This window comes from Nannobrachium achirus, assembly GCF_963921795.1.
Source record: "Nannobrachium achirus genome assembly, chromosome: 23".
NCBI classification, from domain to species: Eukaryota; Metazoa; Chordata; class Actinopteri; order Myctophiformes; family Myctophidae; genus Nannobrachium; species Nannobrachium achirus.
In genome coordinates, this window is record NC_137830.1 from 49,917,876 (window position 1) to 49,934,635 (window position 16,760).

The following is a 16,760-nucleotide window of genomic DNA, read 5'->3' on the forward strand; positions in this document are numbered from 1 at the left end:
ACTGCAGCTCACATAAAATGCCGTAACTCGGGCTAGGAGCGTCCGGGAGAGCCGGGGCCGGTACCTATTCGTCCGCCTCGGTGGCGCGGAGACCCCACCCCTCATTTCTCACATGGCCCTCTTCTAGCGCCACCATGAGGCCGATTCTTTCAAAACACATTTTTGGACTGCTCCTACAATTTTTGCCCTAAAATCACGCAAATCGCTACACAGTATGTCTACACTCATCTCATCAACATGGATCTGTCCCATATAGCGCCACATTCAGGCCGATTTTTTAAAACACATTTTTGGACACTGCTCCTACAGATTTTGCCCTAAAATCACGCAAATCGCTACACAGTATGTCTACACTCATGTCATCGACATGGATCTGTCCCATATAGCGCCACCATCAGGCCGATTTTTTCAAACACATTTTTGGACACTGCTCCTACAGATTTTGCCCTAAAATCACGCAAATCGCTACACAGTATGGCTACACTCATCTCATCAACATGGATCTGTCCCATTTAGCGCCACCTTCAGGCCGATTTTTTCAATCACATTTTCCACACTTCTACACATTTTGGCCTAAAATCACGCTGCGACCTAACGGTCGCTTATCTCCCGATTAGGGAGTCTTACTGGTACCCTCTCTGAGTGAAGGGGGTCCTTACAAGTAAAACATTTGAGAACTAATGGACTCATAATGTGCCTGACATAGTGTTGTGTAGTGAAGAAAATATACAGTCAGTCAGTCTGTATAGAGAAGCTTCACCACTGAACAGCACACAGTGATTTGTAGCACTTCATTCACAAACTGTACACATAGTGTTTTATTATCTATAGATAAACATTAATATCAAAGTGTACTCATAGTAACTTATAATCTATAGATAAACATTAATATCAAAGTGTACACATAGTAACTTATAATCTATAGATAAACATTAATATCAAAGTGTACACATAGTAATAATTTATAATCTATAGATAAACATTAATATCAAAGTGTACTCATAGTAACTTATAATCTATAGATAAACATTAATATCAAAGTGTACACATAGTAACTTATAATCTATAGATAAACATACTCAGTGTGAGGAGCTCCAGGTTGGGGAGGAGATGTTGGAGACTCTGCTCTGTGGATGAGATGTTTGTCAGCTCCCTCCTCCTCTCTCTGCACACACTCACTCATCTCTGGGTATTTATTAAACCTGTCAGGGTTACAGTCAATGAAATAGATCATCTCTAGGTCTTTATTAAACCTGTCAGGGTTACAGTCAATGAAACAGATCAGAAAACAGAGCTTGTAGATCTGACAATTCCACCCGATCCAGAAACCTTAAGTTGGGGGGGTCCCTGGTACAACATCTTGTCATATGGGGGTCCCTGGTACAACATCTTTTCATATGGAAACTGCTAGCAAAGTATTCAATCATTCAATCAATCAATCAATCAATCAATCAATAAATGGTGGGTATTAATGTAAACAGGGTTAAACTGCAGAGTTTCCCTTTAAACAGCAGAGAGAGAGAGAGAGAGAGAGAGAGAGAGAGAGAGAGAGAGAGAGAGAGAGAGAGAGAGAGCCCTGCACAGGGCTAAAATGTGGGGCCCAGCCCGGCCCAGGCCAGTCACTGCCCAGCCACCGTTTGTTATGATGTATTATATTATATTATATATACCGTGGTTATCTGGTAAAATACGAAGGGCTGTATTTTGATCGTCTTAAGCCCTTTGCACACAGGCGCGTTTATCCGCTTGGATAAAACGGACAATTTCATTTTTTTAAAAGAAAACAATGATTCTCTATGACCTCATGCACACCGGATCCGAATTAGCCATGCGACGAGTGGCTGCGGCCGTGCGTTTTTTTCTCGATCGAACCCAGTTCGATTCGTGCGTCCTGTCGCATGCGGTAAAAAACTCTGTCTGTGTGCAAAGGGCTTAAAGTACCAGCTCTTATGCCTTAACTTAAAGGCCTGTCCATACTGTCTCTGACCACCAAACTTTTCTTTTTCCAAACTCTAATTCAGGGTAATGCTTTTCAGAAGATGCAAGTGACGCCATTTTGTAGTTGAACCGGACCTTTCAGATGAAAAGTCCAGCGGTCAGAGACATTATGGACAGACCTTTAAGTTAAGCCACACACAGAGTTTATGTGTGACAGTCTTTTCTAGTGGCCAGCTCATTGGCTATAATCCAATGAGAGCTAGTGCATTCAGTGTTGCTATAGATACGTGAGAGAACCCATAGCCTCCCACCACACCCCCCCTCCATTTTAGCTATGCACACTGAGACGTCATGTTCTAGGGTGAAATGCACAGCAAAATGATCTGAGCATGGTTCTGAGCCCAGCTCGGCCCGTTGGTGAGATACAGAATTGGCCCATTTTGGCGGGCTGGGCTCTGGCCCTGGTCTGGTCTGGTCCACACGGGCCTGCAGGACTAGACAGACAGACAGACAGACAGACAGACAGACAGACAGACAGACAGAGAGATGAGGCGTGTCTCTGAACCTGAAGACAGAGAGAGTTTTTTTCCACTCTGGTTTCTGCCAAACAAGTTCTAACAAGAGAATAAGCACAGATAAATATCTCTCTACCATGCTTTATGCACACACACACACGCACGCACGCACGCACGCACGCACATATATGGAGATCCACAGGCATCAAACCAAGGCCCTGACTCACCAAGGCCCTGCTTGGCATTACTTACGTACGTTTTATGCCCATATATGGAAATTCCTATATTGTCAATATTAAGGACATTATTAAGGATATTATGTCCATGTCCATATATGGGCATGTTTTGACATAACATAACTATCATGAAGGGGTCTCCATACTGTATGAGTAACTGGTCCCATATACATCACTGGCCAGATGGCCAAGAATGGCCACACACACACACACAATTAGATACAAACATTTTCCAAATAGTCGTTGTACAAGATCAAAACGCCTTGCATTTATGACTTTTATTATTGTTGTAACTTAACATGAACCTGCTGTATTAGTGAGGTTCTATAATAGAAATAAAAAATAAATACATTTCTACTCACTCTGTTCACAAGTTTTAACAACAAAATGTCCGTCTTCTGTCTGTGTGCGTCTTGTTCCACCTCTCTCTGTCTCTCTGTCTGTCCTTACTGTGAAAACAACTGAAAGAACAAAGAACAGAAACTTTTTGCCTCGAAGAGGAGGGAGGAGTGGTTTGTGCAGAGAGTTCCTGAAGTCATGTGACCTACAGTAAACTACAGGTGTGTGTGTGTGTGTGTGTGTGTGTGTGTGTGTGTGTGTGTGTGTGTGTGTGAGAGAGAGAGAGAGAAAGAGAAAGAGAGACTCGAGGGTTGTTCCAGGACACTGTTGCATAATAGCTTCATGGACCGGCAATAGCAGATCTACAAGCTCACCTCTTGTGGCGTCAGCGATGTGCTGTGAACTTGTGTGTTGGACAAGACATGATCACCTCAGCTGAAACCTAGTTTCCCCTGCAGGAATTGTGAACAGACTTTATTAGTTTAAAAGGCAAAACTTTATGCTTTTCAGCTCATTTAAACCAGGCTGTTGTAGCTTAAGCTGAAAGTGGGTGAAGGTGGGTAGAGGTGGGTGGAGCTTGTAGATCTGCTATTTTCACTAGTATGGGTCCAGGGCAAATGTCTAATTTCTGTTTTTACAGAACATATATACAGTATACAAATAGAAAATATACAGTAAATATATACAGTATACAAATAGAAAATATACAGTAAATATATACAGTATACAAATACAAAATATACAGTAAATATATACAGTATACAAATACAAAATATACAGTAAATATATACAGTATACAAATACAAAATATACAGTAAATATATACAGTATACAAATACAAAATATACAGTAAATATATACAGTATACAAATACACAGAAAAGAAAACATCAGAATTATCAAGACAATGAATCATCAAGATAGTCTGTGACGTCGTACGTGATGTCATCAGCTTTCCTGCTCTTCTGATTGGTCAATGACTCCAAAACCATGACCTTAATGAACTTAACTTTACAGAAACACTTGGTAACAAAGAAACATTCTTTATAGAAACTCCTGATTCTTTCAGAGAACTCTGGTTATTTGTGTAAACATTTGACTGTCAAAACTCTGACACAAACTCTGACGGAACATTTTAAACACACAAATATCTGGTTAAAGGAGTAGTTCACCAAAAAAGAAAAAAAAAATTGCAAATGTTCTGTCACAAAGGGTTAGGGTCGATAGTTTGAGGAGGGACAGAGTCTCAAAGAGTCTCCTATTGACAGATGATCAGTTGTCAGATTACTGTCTCAGAGTCAGGAATGCAAGGAAAAGTAAATACTCTTGAATTAATTCAAGGCTTCATGGCTTGTGGAACCGATAGGAAAAATATATTTTACTCTACACTTGTCTTCTAAATATAAAGGTTATTGAAAAACAAAAAAACAAAAATAAATAAATAATAATAATACATTTTCATGTCAAGGACCCCTGTAATGATATGCATTTGGCCGTGGACCCCCCATCTGAAAATAATTTGTTCCAGGGACCCCTTGAATAATTTTGACCCGATTCTATAAATATCTTCTAAATCCTTCTTCTAACTCAGTGGTTCTCAAACCTTTTCATATCAAGGACCCCCCAAAATTACACGTATTTAGCCGTGGACCCCCATCTCAAAACATATTGTTCCAGGGACCCCCCAGAAGCAGAGATTTGAGTTACAAAAGTCTGCTTTGAAAAAAGATTTGCACACATTTTCAAGATTTTTCAAAATATAGCAGATCTACAAGCTCGCAGCGCTGCACTCTGTGCCACGCTGCAAGCTTGTATGTCTGCTATCTTTTAATATCTAAAGTATTACATAATTCCAGATTGTGATGCTAAATGAACACATTTAACGTTGGACCCCCTGGACCCCCTCAAGGACCCCCACGGGGGTCTCTGAGGGGGGTCCCCACACCTCACGTGGAACCCTGACTTCCTCTCCTGGTGACCACTTCCTCTCCGGACGCCAGCTTCCTGTAGAACTGGGCCAGTTCCTGTATGGGCGGGGCTTGGGACCCGGGCGAGCACGGGATGTCAAAGTCCGACGACTCCTGAGACCCCTGCAGCTCCTCCTCCTCCTCCGATTGGACGCTCTGGCTGCCAATCATTTCCTCCTCCCTCTGACGCCGCCCGTCGAAAGAGGCGGGCCCTCCTTGCTCCCGGTCGACGAGCGTGGAGGTCGTGGGTGTGTCCTGATCCGATGACGCCTGATTGGACGAAAGAGAGAGACATAAAAACACTAGGGCTGAGAAACTGATTAATTGAGATTAATTAATCATAGCGATGCACCAACCAAGAAGAGACAACAAACGCAAAGGGAGAAGTAGCCGATCAGAGCGCTTTGCTTGGCCCAGTGGATGCGAAATTTAGATTTAAAAAACTCACTCGTTGATTCACTCATACAACAAAATGTGTTTTACTTGAAAAAAAAAATGCTTCTCGGGTCAAATATTAATATGCGATTAAAATGCGATTAATTGCGATTAATTAATTACAAAGCCTGTAATTAATTCGATAATTTTTTTGAATCGCATCCCAGCCCTAAAAAAAAAAACAAAAACGTTTAAAGATGCAGTGTTATGATTTTTTTCTCCGCTAAAACATGATTATCAGGTATTATCTATCTATAAATGCGACAAATCTCTGTCTGTTTGTTTGTTTGTTTGTTTGTTTGTAATCCGCGTATCTCGAGAACCGTTCGTCCCACCGGCTTCAGATTCGGCACGCGCGTTCCCCGCTGCGGCGCGGAGTGCAGTGCCGGGCCTCGGCCCGACTCGGCATGCGGTTTTCCGAAACCGGCGCGAAACGTTCGGAATCTCCTTATGCGGAGCTGATTGTTGACATCAGGCTGTTCCGGAGGAAATCGGCGCAAGCGCTGAGTCATTGTGACATCACTTCATAAAAGGCTCTGACATCACGTACGCCACATGAGTCAACACAAAATCTCTGTGAATGTGTATGTATGTATGTAATCCGCGTATGTCGAGAACCCTTCTTCCCACCGGCACGCGCGTTCTCCAGATATGGGCATAAAGTCTGACATCAGAGTTTTCTGCAACCGGTACTGTGTGTGCAGAGATCTTCATATATGGGCATAAGTGGACAAAGACAAACAGATGGTCAAAACGGGTCCTATGACAGGTATATTGGGGTTTGCATTAAAGGGTGGGGCATTCATGGGGTTTGCATTAAAGGGTGGGGCATTCATTCCCTATTTCAAATTCGGCACGTGCGTTCCCCACCGCAGCAGGTAGTGCAGTGCTCGGCCTCGACCCGACCCAACCCGATACACGATTTTCTGGAACCAGCACGAAAGGTTCGGATTCTGATGTCTGACTTCAGGATTTTCCGGAACTGGCACTGTGTCTGCATAGATCTCCATATATGGGCATAAAATGGATGCAGACAGACAAATACAGATATCTCCATATATGGGCATAAATGGACACAGGCAAACAGATGGTCAAAGATCTCCATATATGGGCATAAAGTGGACCCAGACAGACAGATACAGATATCTCCATATATGGGCATAAATGGACACAGGCAAACAGATGGTCAAAACGGGTCCTATGACAACAGGTATAATGGGGTTTGCATTAAGTTTGTCTCCTCCTCCATCTGTTTGTCTGTGTCCCTTTATTCCCATTATGGAGATCTCTGTATCTGTCTGTGCCTCCGACTGTGTTGCAGACACAGTGCCGGTTCCCCCTTTAATGCAAACCCCATTATACCTGTTGTCATAGGACCCGTTTTGACCATCTGTTTGAAAAAGCGACAGAAATCTCATATATAGGCATAAAATGGACGCAGATAAACAGATATCTCCATATATGGCATATATGGGCATACAATGGATGCAGAATCACAAAGATCTCCATATACGGGCATAAAAGGGACACAGACAGACAGATACAGAGATCTCCATATATGGGCATAAAATGGACGCAGATAGACAGATATCTCCATATATGGGCATATATGGGCATAAAATGGACCCAGAACTATAACTGCAGTGATCTCCATATATGGACATAAAATGGACACCGACAGACAGACAGATACAGATATCTCCATATATGGGCATAAATGGACACAGGCAGACAAATGGTCAAAACGGGTCCTATGAAAACAGGTATAATGGGGTTTGCATTAAAGGGCGGGGCATTCATTCCCTATTTACATTGTTCCGAGTTGGCCAGGTCGCCGACTAGACGCTGGGCCGCCCGAAGGGCCCAGCTTATAATAGGAGGAGGATTATTTTCCTAAAAAGTGTACAGAAAGAGTTAAAATTTGGTTTTTATGTGGCCACAACCACCAGTTAATTAAGTATGCCTGGTTGTCATGGTGGGTGGTGACCCAGCTGAAGTTAGCCACACCCACAGTGTTGGGTGAATGGTAATTAGGGGAGGGGTTGATTCTATGAAGTCATTAAATCAGTGTTTTTCGACCGGTCCTTTTGACTCAGAGGCTTTCAGCTTTCAGAAAGAAACCAAAAATACACAGTGTGACAGTGCAACTACAGTAGTAAGTACAGTAGCAGCTGTGATGCTTTCCTCAGCTAGTAAGTAACAGAGTAACTGCTTCAGACACAGATCTTTCTCCCCCTGCCAACACATTGTTTTGTGTGTTTAAAACAGGGCCTTGGAAACTTTGGGCTTGGGCTTTTTACAGATATAATCTGACAGTCTTCAACGTTTTTTGGAGATGTGGATTTTTGTTCACTATCTACTGTACAGATACACAGCATCAGGGCAGAATAACTAGTAAAGTATTGCGTTATCCTTTTAGCCTTAATGTCATTCATGCCCACTTGCCTGATAAGCAAGTCGTCCATTATAAAAGGATGGTAAAATGTGCGCTTATAGAACAAATTCATGTTAAATGCAACCGATAACGTTCCGAGTGGCGACTGTTGGTCACTTTGAAAAAGCTGAATGAAACAAAGGCAAACTAGAACTCTGTCCAGGTGTTGCACAAGGCCTACTTGTGCACCAGCAGAGTGCATCATAAGGTGTGCTCACCACTGGCATCAGCAGGAATGCTGGTCCCTCATTGGCTGTTAATGATGACGTTGCCAGAAATGCTGGTCCCTGATTGGGCTACAGGCTTAATCACAGGCAGACACCAACATACATACGCAGCCGAACGCAGTACTTATGCGCCCTGCTGGCACAAGTAATGAGAAAAAGAAAGAGAGACTAGTGTAACGGAGGTGATCCAAACCTCCCCACCCGATTTCGAACCCGGGTCTCCCGCGTGAAAGTCCAATATCTTAACCATCACTCCAAAGGGACATCCCTATGGAACGAGAGCAGATACTAGACTTTTGAGGCTTCAGGCTGGGGATGCGACTCTCTCCGCCACACTCACTCCCCCTTTGACCTCCTCCTACTGGGAAGCCCGGATCCGGGTCACGGCACCAATGTAGCGGAGGTGATCCGAACCTCCCCACCCGGTTTCGAACCCGGGTCTCCCGCGTGAAAGTCCAATATCTTAACCATCACTCCAAAGGGACATCCCTATGGAACGAGAGCAGATACTAGACTTTTGAGGCTTCAGGCTGGGGATGCGACTCTCTCCGCCACACTAGCTCACCTGCTCCCAGAATGCAACAGTTCTATCCTGGAAGCGTCTCCTTTGGCGAACCTGAAGTCTCCTGTGTACAACACTGTACCCTGAGAGCCTTCAAAGAGAAACCTACACACACACACACACACACACACACACACACACACACACACACACACACACAAAGAAATGTGATATGACTGTCAAATACTAGGCGGGCCATAACTCATTGAAGACATTAGTATGCAAAGTCGCTCCCATAGACTCCAGGCAGCGGCTACAGGCTACGGAAACAAATTTGTGTTCATAGGAGAGGAGATGTGATCGTCTGAACCGGAGGCAAGCCAGCGCAACACACTGTTCTGCTGTGTGGAGACGACGAACAGAGAGGCGGGGGAAGGGGGGAGACACAACACAAACACAGGATCTTTTCATTTTTTTGGCATCTAGTGTTAGCTATGGACATATTATCACTACATCTAGTGTTAGCTATGGCCATATTATCACTACATCTAGTGTTAGTATAGCTATGGCCATATTATCACTACATCTAGTGTTAGTATAGCTATGGCCATATTATCACGACATCTAGTGTTAGTATAGCTATGGCCATATCACTACATCTAGTGTTAGTATAGCTATGGCCATATCACTACATCTAGTGTTAAGGCCCATTCCCACTGGGCCAGATAACAGATAAAAAATCTCTTTCTCCAGATATCTTTCCATTCAAAGTGGATGGTAGATACAGATAAAAGAAAATATCTACCACAGATACTTTTATCTGTGGCAAATATCTTTTTTATCTGTATCTACCATCCACTTTGAATGGAAAAATATCTGGAGAAAGAGATTTTTTTTATCTGTTATCTGGCCCAGTGGGAATGGGCCTTTAGTATAGCTATGGCCATATTGCATATTATCACTACATCTAGTGTTAGTATAGCTATGGCCATATTATCACTACAGATATACTCTAAAAAAAAACATATTTTCCCACCAGCAATAGTGTTATAGTGTAACTTATGGTCCACTTACGATATGGTCAACCCATAATGTTATGATCTAACTAAAGGGATGGAAATCGGAATCGGCCAATATAAAAAATCGGCAGGTATGATATCAAACCGGGCGAATCTGTGACCGGCAGGTCACTGACATAAATACCGGTTTTATGCCAATTGTGTATGGCACTGAACAGCATGATGCTCTGGTCCTGTGACTAAAGTAAACATAATTAGTAAGTAGCAGCCAGTCTACTTAGTAGCAGCCTAAAGAATACAGATAATAATAATAATAATAATAATACAACTTTATTTGTATAGCACCTTTCATGACATGAAATGCAGCTCAAAGTGCTTTACAGAGCAGAAGATGAAGCAAAGTTCTTAACAGAGAAAATAAATAAATAAATAGTTAATTAGAATGATTACAATAAAGCAGACATTGCACAAAACATTGACATTAGCCATGTTTCCATAAACGTATTCGAATTAGGGAAGCAAATTATCAGAAATACGCATTAAGACAAAGCGAATTTAGCCCGTTTCCATTAAACTGGTGAAATGCGATTCTTGGGAGATCCTGCCTGGGTCCGTCTAACCGACGTGCTGTAAATACTTCCCGCGGGCTTGCCTTGCACACAGTGCACAGAGCTGGGATGGGGGCTGATTTTTTCGGTGTCAGGCATATTCGCCTATAACATATTCGCCTACACGCATTTGGTCCTTTCGCCTGGCATTTTCGCCTTGGAGGAGAGTCTTTTCACCCACAGATATAAAAAGCTAGATACCTCCCCCGCCGCTGCAATTCATTGGCGCGCCTGGTCAAGGAGTCCTGGCAGAAATGGCGGAGTGTGGAAGACAGACTGTCACTCAAAAAAACTGCTGGCCAATCACAGAGCGTCTTTCCCGGGACTTTTCCCATTCAATTCAAAGGAGCTTTATTGGCACGTTTATATGGCCAAAGCAAGTGTCAATACCAGACATGGAGTTGGATCCAGGATTTGGTCACATTCTCGTCTACATTCATTAGACAGATTAATGAATCATGTTACTTACCTGTGGAAAGTGATTTCCAGCGTTCTATTTTCCAATGTGCATCTGTTTGTACAACCCGGAGCTGTACATGAAACGACCATGTTTCTCTCTGGGAACTTATTTCACAAATCTCTGAGTGTTTGGTGACAGCTCCAGTTTTGTTTTCATCCAGTTCCTGATGTTGCACGGCTCAGCGTTGCGTATGAGAAAACCCGCCCCATCTGCCTCTGATTGGCCGACCGAATTTCCGCTTCTGTGACGCACAGGGAAGAATTCCGTAATTCTTTTTATTTTTTTTGCCAGGAGTCTTGGACCAGCACCCCCCAGCCGGAAGAGGCGTCTACCTTTCTATGTCTGTGTTTTCACCTACCTGTCTGAGCCATTTCGCCTACCCTCAATTCTGCTGTCAGACTGTCCATGTTTTCATATTATCTCTTTGTCATTTAAATATTATAGTGACTGTGACAGTGGTGTTACATGTCAAACCTACACACGGCTATCCTATGCACTCCATAGTAATCACATAAATACAGAGCTATTGGAATCAGGTGCGCCCAAATAATTAATTAATCCATGTCCCGATACTATACATTCTTTGGTGCAGTATTGAACAGTATTGTAAAATGAACAGTATTGTAGGCCTATATTGTTTTAACATTAGGCTATACAAAATATATATGTAGGCTATTAGCCTATATAGGTCTATATAAGATATATGCTAGCCTATAGAATCAACCTTGCCTGTCAACAGGCATAAAAAACTATTTTGCCATTTTTTAGGAATAAAATGTGATGTAAATAATAAATGTCAAATAAACTGTTAGATTCACTTGACACCACTGTCACAGTCACTATAATATTTAAATGACAAAGAGATAATTTGCAAACATGGACAGTCTGACAGCAGAATTGAGGGTAGGCGAAATGGCTCAGACAGGTAGGTGAGAGACGTGAGGGCACTGCTGTGACTCGCTGCACACACGCATCCCGACCCAGAGCCGGTCGCACCGCCGCGGAGAAAGTGCAGCCGGCGGGAGCACAGAGCAAGCGACCCCGGCCGGGGTGCCCCGAGTGGCGTCCCCGAGCCGAGGCGGCCGCCCCGCCGCCCGGTTGAGTCCTCCGGGCAGACTGCATCCTGCAGCGTCGCAGATGCGAGCTGCTATGAGCTTGTACGGCCACTTGGCACGCGCATCACGGTGTGATGACGAAGGGTCACTCTGTGTGCAACAACCGGTTTGTTTTGTGGGCTAACGCTATACAATGGACGTTAATTAAGCGGCGGGGGAAAGTGTTATAGGAGGACGATATGGACCAGAACGTCATATTTTATTCGCATTTATTGTCTGACCCGTTTCCATTCACTTAAGCGCATTTAGTTTATTCGATAAAGGCTCAAAATCCTCCTCCTCCAAGCGGATAATTTTTTTTTGCGGATAATGAAAGTTTATTCGCATTTTGAAGTGTTTCCATAAAAAGATTTAGCGAATAAGCCGTTAATGCGCAAAAAGTGGCTTTATGGAAACGCCACTATTAATAAGCCACTCCCGCCCTACTAATTGTTTATAGAAATTATAGCTACTTATAAGTACAGGAGGATGGAGCACTTCAGCTGGCCTTTTTATCACAGAGGAAGTATTTACAGTTGGATAAACACAGCACACAGGATACTAGGCAACAGAACAACATGAAAGCTTGTATGTGTGCATGGTTAGCCTGAATACAATCACACATACTGACCATCATATAAACATTAACATATGTAGACACAGCCAAACATCAACACATATTCTCTCACACACACACACACACACACACACACACGCACACGCACACGCACACGCACACGCACACACACACAAAACGTCATCATGAGTCATGACTATATGTGCATACTGTCAAAACATCCACCCCTGGCCATTCAATGCGGTTATGCCAACCGCCATTTTGGACGTTCAAAATGGCAGACATAATAAAATACATAATTTGTGCTATTGGCTTCTAGACAACCTAGAAACTTAATTAAACATACCGATCCTATGTTTTCTGGGTCAAGCAAGGAATCGAATGAGTAAACGATGGGTGTAAAATGTTCCGGACCCCCACCCCCTTTCTGGGGGTTATCTATTTTGGGACCTCCTAGAACAGCACGCCAGTTAATGTCAGATTTTCATATTAGAGTTATTTTGTAGGTTTTAAAACATCCTGAGTTCATTTATTACACTTTTAAAGCAGCCAGAATAACCTTTCTGACTTTTGATTGGGGTCTTTCCTCACCTAGGACCCCCCCAGACAGACCCCTGAGCCTATCTCATTAATAGCTCTGCTACTGCTCCAGAACAATGTTAAATTAGATCATAATTGAAGCATAAAAGTTATTGTAGCTGGGCTCTGAAAACAAAAAGGAGTAGTAGCAAATACCAGGGTTCTTCCACGGGGGGGTCCAGGACCCCTGGGGGGTCCTCAGAGTTATTACAGGGGGCCCGCCAAATCTTGATGGGATCTTTTGTTTTTACATTTGAAACTTTGAATGTTTTTTTGTTTTTTTTGTATCCTGGGTTTATGTATTGTACTTTGATGGTTTAGGATTCTCAGTATTATTTATAATAACGTTTTGTGCTAAGACAGTTATGGTTGACAGCTGTTACTGCAGGGATTGCAATAATAATAAAGAATGCTATTTTTGGCTAAAGTTCTCCCCAGAATAGGGATGCGAGGATTCAAGTTGTTCATTTAAAGGAATTATCCTACAGTATCCCACAAACTGAGGACCCCCTAGGGGGTCCAGTCAGGGAGAGAGGGCGAGATCATTTAGCGACCTACAACCGGGTTGCAACGTGGTCGGTAGTTTTCAGCGACCGGGTCGCTAAATCAACAGACCGGGCCGCTAAAGCGACCAACCGGGTCGCTAAATCTACCGACCTAAAACTGCAGGCCGGTCGGTAGATTTAGCGACCCGGTCGCTGAAAACTACCGACCACGTTGCGACCCGGTTGTAGGTCGCTAAATGATCTCGCTCCTACTGCAGTCAGGACCCCCTAGGCCTAGGGTTCCAGCGAGGACCCCCTAGGGGTCCAGTCAGGACCCCCTGTTGAAGACCCGTTCTACACTGTAAAGTTTAGTGTTAATTTAACTGTATGTGTACAAATGGAACCAATATATATACATACACACACACACACACACACACACACACACACACACACACACACACACACACACACACACACACACACACACACACACACACACACACACACACACACACACACACACACACACACACACACACACACACACACACCATTGCAAAGCAATGGTGTTAAGATGTAGCAATAGACCGTATTCACACCGCGGCCATCTTGGATCACATGACCACATGGGGTGGAGCGATGATCCCAAAATATGAGTTCTGTTCAACCAATTTATTTTGACCAAATTGACCAATGGGCAGATGACAACATCAACATCCCCAAAAGGATTAGAGCGCTACAGTAAAAGGATTGATTACATCCATGGTAACAATATTCAAGGTTAGGTTGTACTGTGTACAAAGACTTATCTGTGCAGTGCTTGCTCCACCATCATATTAACCATTTGTTGTTAGATTGTTCCTGATTAATATGCAAAAAATCATGATACAGTAAGTTAATATGATGGCAGAGCAAGCACTAGTCTGCACAGATACTGTAGCAAGTCTTTGTACAGAGTAACACTGCAACCTAACTACCATGAATATTGTGGATATACCCTTCTATTGAATCCTTTTTGGGATGTCGATGTTGTCATCTGCCCATTTGGTAAAAATAAATTGGTTGAACAGAACTCATATTTTGGGACCATCACTCCATTGTTTACAAAGGTTTGTAATGCAGGCTGCCACCCCATGTGGTCATGTGATCCAAGATGGACGCGGTGTGAATAAGGTCTATCCACCCGTTTCTGAAAGACTTTACTGTAGCATTATCTGCGGGACACTTCCGGTTAACAGCAGACATACAAGCTCACGTCGTGTCACAGATGCAACCGTTGTAAGCTTGTAGATCACATTCGGCTGCGACGCCGGAAATGCCGCTGGCCTTCTGCGCAATGCACCATGGGATGTTGGAAAGTTGTGGATAACGATCGCAGCCCCAATTTGCTTTGTCATTGGTGATGATGTCACTAGTGATGTCACTGGTGTACGAAGACAGAACCTTTATTTTGACAAATCCATTCATGCCAACGAAGCTACATTAGTTCAAATTAGACACTAAAGCATTTCACTTTGATGCCCTTCTTTATTTCATTAATATTTCAGCAGCTTTGACAGACAATACATCTTATTACGGTTTTCATTTCAATCTTTTTACTCCACCGGTTTTAAGGGGGTGGAGATTCCCAGATGGAGGCGGGGCTGTGTGATGATGAGAGAGGCGGAGTCTATCGGAGGCACAACAAAGAAGAATCTTCAGGTACAATCAAAAAGTGTTCCAAATCCTTCCTCTGCCTTTTCAAGTCTTCACGTTGCTGTAGTTGTGCAGAGGACATAGTCGTGTTCCACCTAATCTACACGAGCCAGAACCACCACTTAAAGACGCGACGTGAGCTTATAAATCGGCTGTTTACGGCGCGCTATTTTTTTAAATGTATTTAAAATGTTTGCCTGATGACATGCCTAACATAGGAATGTCAGGTTGCTCAACTTAAAGTGAACCGGGCCAGACCAAAGTGAACCGGGCCAGACCAAAGTGAACCGGGCCAGACCAAAGTGAACCGGGCCAGACCAAAGTGAACCGGGCCAGACCAAAGTGAGCGTTTAGTTCAAGTGGGGACTTGGACAGTCACGTACAGATCACGATGGACAATGGGGTGGATTGACGGACTGAACTCTGCGTTGTAAATAGGACTGGCCATCGTGAAGAGCCCGTTTCGCCAGGAACACAAAATCACTTTTGTTCCATTTGTGTCTGACAGCAGCAACACTGGGCAACACTTTGTCCGTGGAAATAAAAACTACACGTGAAACGTTATGCAAATATAGAAATTGACATAAAAGCACACGCACACACAGGACTATATACTATAGCCAGGCAGCTCAAATGTGACCATATTTTACTTGGTCGCAGTTTCTAATATGCTTTATATTTATTGGATAACAGATGGGTCACGTTCCCTCCAATCCCCGGTTGCTTGAGAATCCAATGTCTGGAGTTTCCTTAATAGTCGGGGGCCTAAGGGAGATGACATGGTAATCTCGCGCTAATTAGTCTAAAAGCGCGAAATTTTGCACAGATGTAGCCCAGGGTATGCTCTAATGATTTAGCTAGGGCGCCCGAGTCGGCGACCTTCAGGGTCGCCACAGCGGCCAAATCAAGTTGGGCTCCCATCGACTTTCTATACAGGAGGAAAATACCCAGAAAAACACTTTTTTCTGGGTATTTAAGTTGGATTTGAGGGGTCTAACTAGGGGTTTGTAATGATGCTGAATCCATTGCAAGCATTTGTTTTGCACAAAAAACATTCCTTGGGCTACAAATGGCTCAAGAAAACAATGGTTTAGTGATGAAAAGTGATGAGTCATCAGTTTTACCCATACATGCATCGTTTTCTGATGCCATTTCTAGCCCAAGGAATGTTTTTTGTGCAAAACAAATGCTTGCAATGGATTCAGCATGATGACAAACCCCTAGTTAGACCCCTCAGATCCTACTTAAATACCCAGAAAAAAAATCTTTTTCTGGGTATTTTCCTCCTGTATAGAAAGTCAATGGGAGCCCAACTTGATTTGGCCGCTGTGGCGACCCCGAAGGTTGCCGACTCGGGCGCCCTAGCTAAATCATTAAAGCATACCCTGGGCTACATCTGTGCAAAAGTTCGCGCTTTTAGACTGATTAGCGCAAGATATCCTTAAGTCCCCCGACTATAAGCTACGGGACTGGAGGGAGCGGACAGTGCCCAGGTTTTCAAAGTGCTGCACACTAAAGCTATTTATTTACACGTAGAAAAATAGGGGGAAAGAAAGTCTGTGCAACTGAACTTTTTGGGAGCACACCGCCGCTAAAAAGCCACGGAACGGAATGTGACTCGTACCGCGTACGAGTTGATTTATTCACT

General features: G+C 43.4%; 2 protein-coding genes across 2 annotated transcripts in view; both read right to left on the reverse strand.

Annotated features, from left to right (window-relative positions):
• Nucleotides 1–12,610, reverse strand: part of LOC308308471 (protein NLRC3-like) — a gene marked incomplete at both ends in the record, with an annotated part of 41,303 nt that extends 28,693 nt beyond the window's left edge. Inside the window, 2 exons of the mRNA XM_080753886.1 lie at nt 4,978–5,264; nt 12,605–12,610. Coding sequence (XP_080610012.1) covers nt 4,978–5,264; nt 12,605–12,610 — 293 coding nt within the window. The remainder of the gene's footprint in view (nt 1–4,977; nt 5,265–12,604) is intronic.
• Nucleotides 1–16,760, reverse strand: part of LOC308308962 (protein NLRC3-like) — a gene marked incomplete at its 3' end in the record, with an annotated part of 204,154 nt that overhangs the window by 85,400 nt on the left and 101,994 nt on the right. The gene's annotated exons all lie outside the window — the stretch shown is intronic.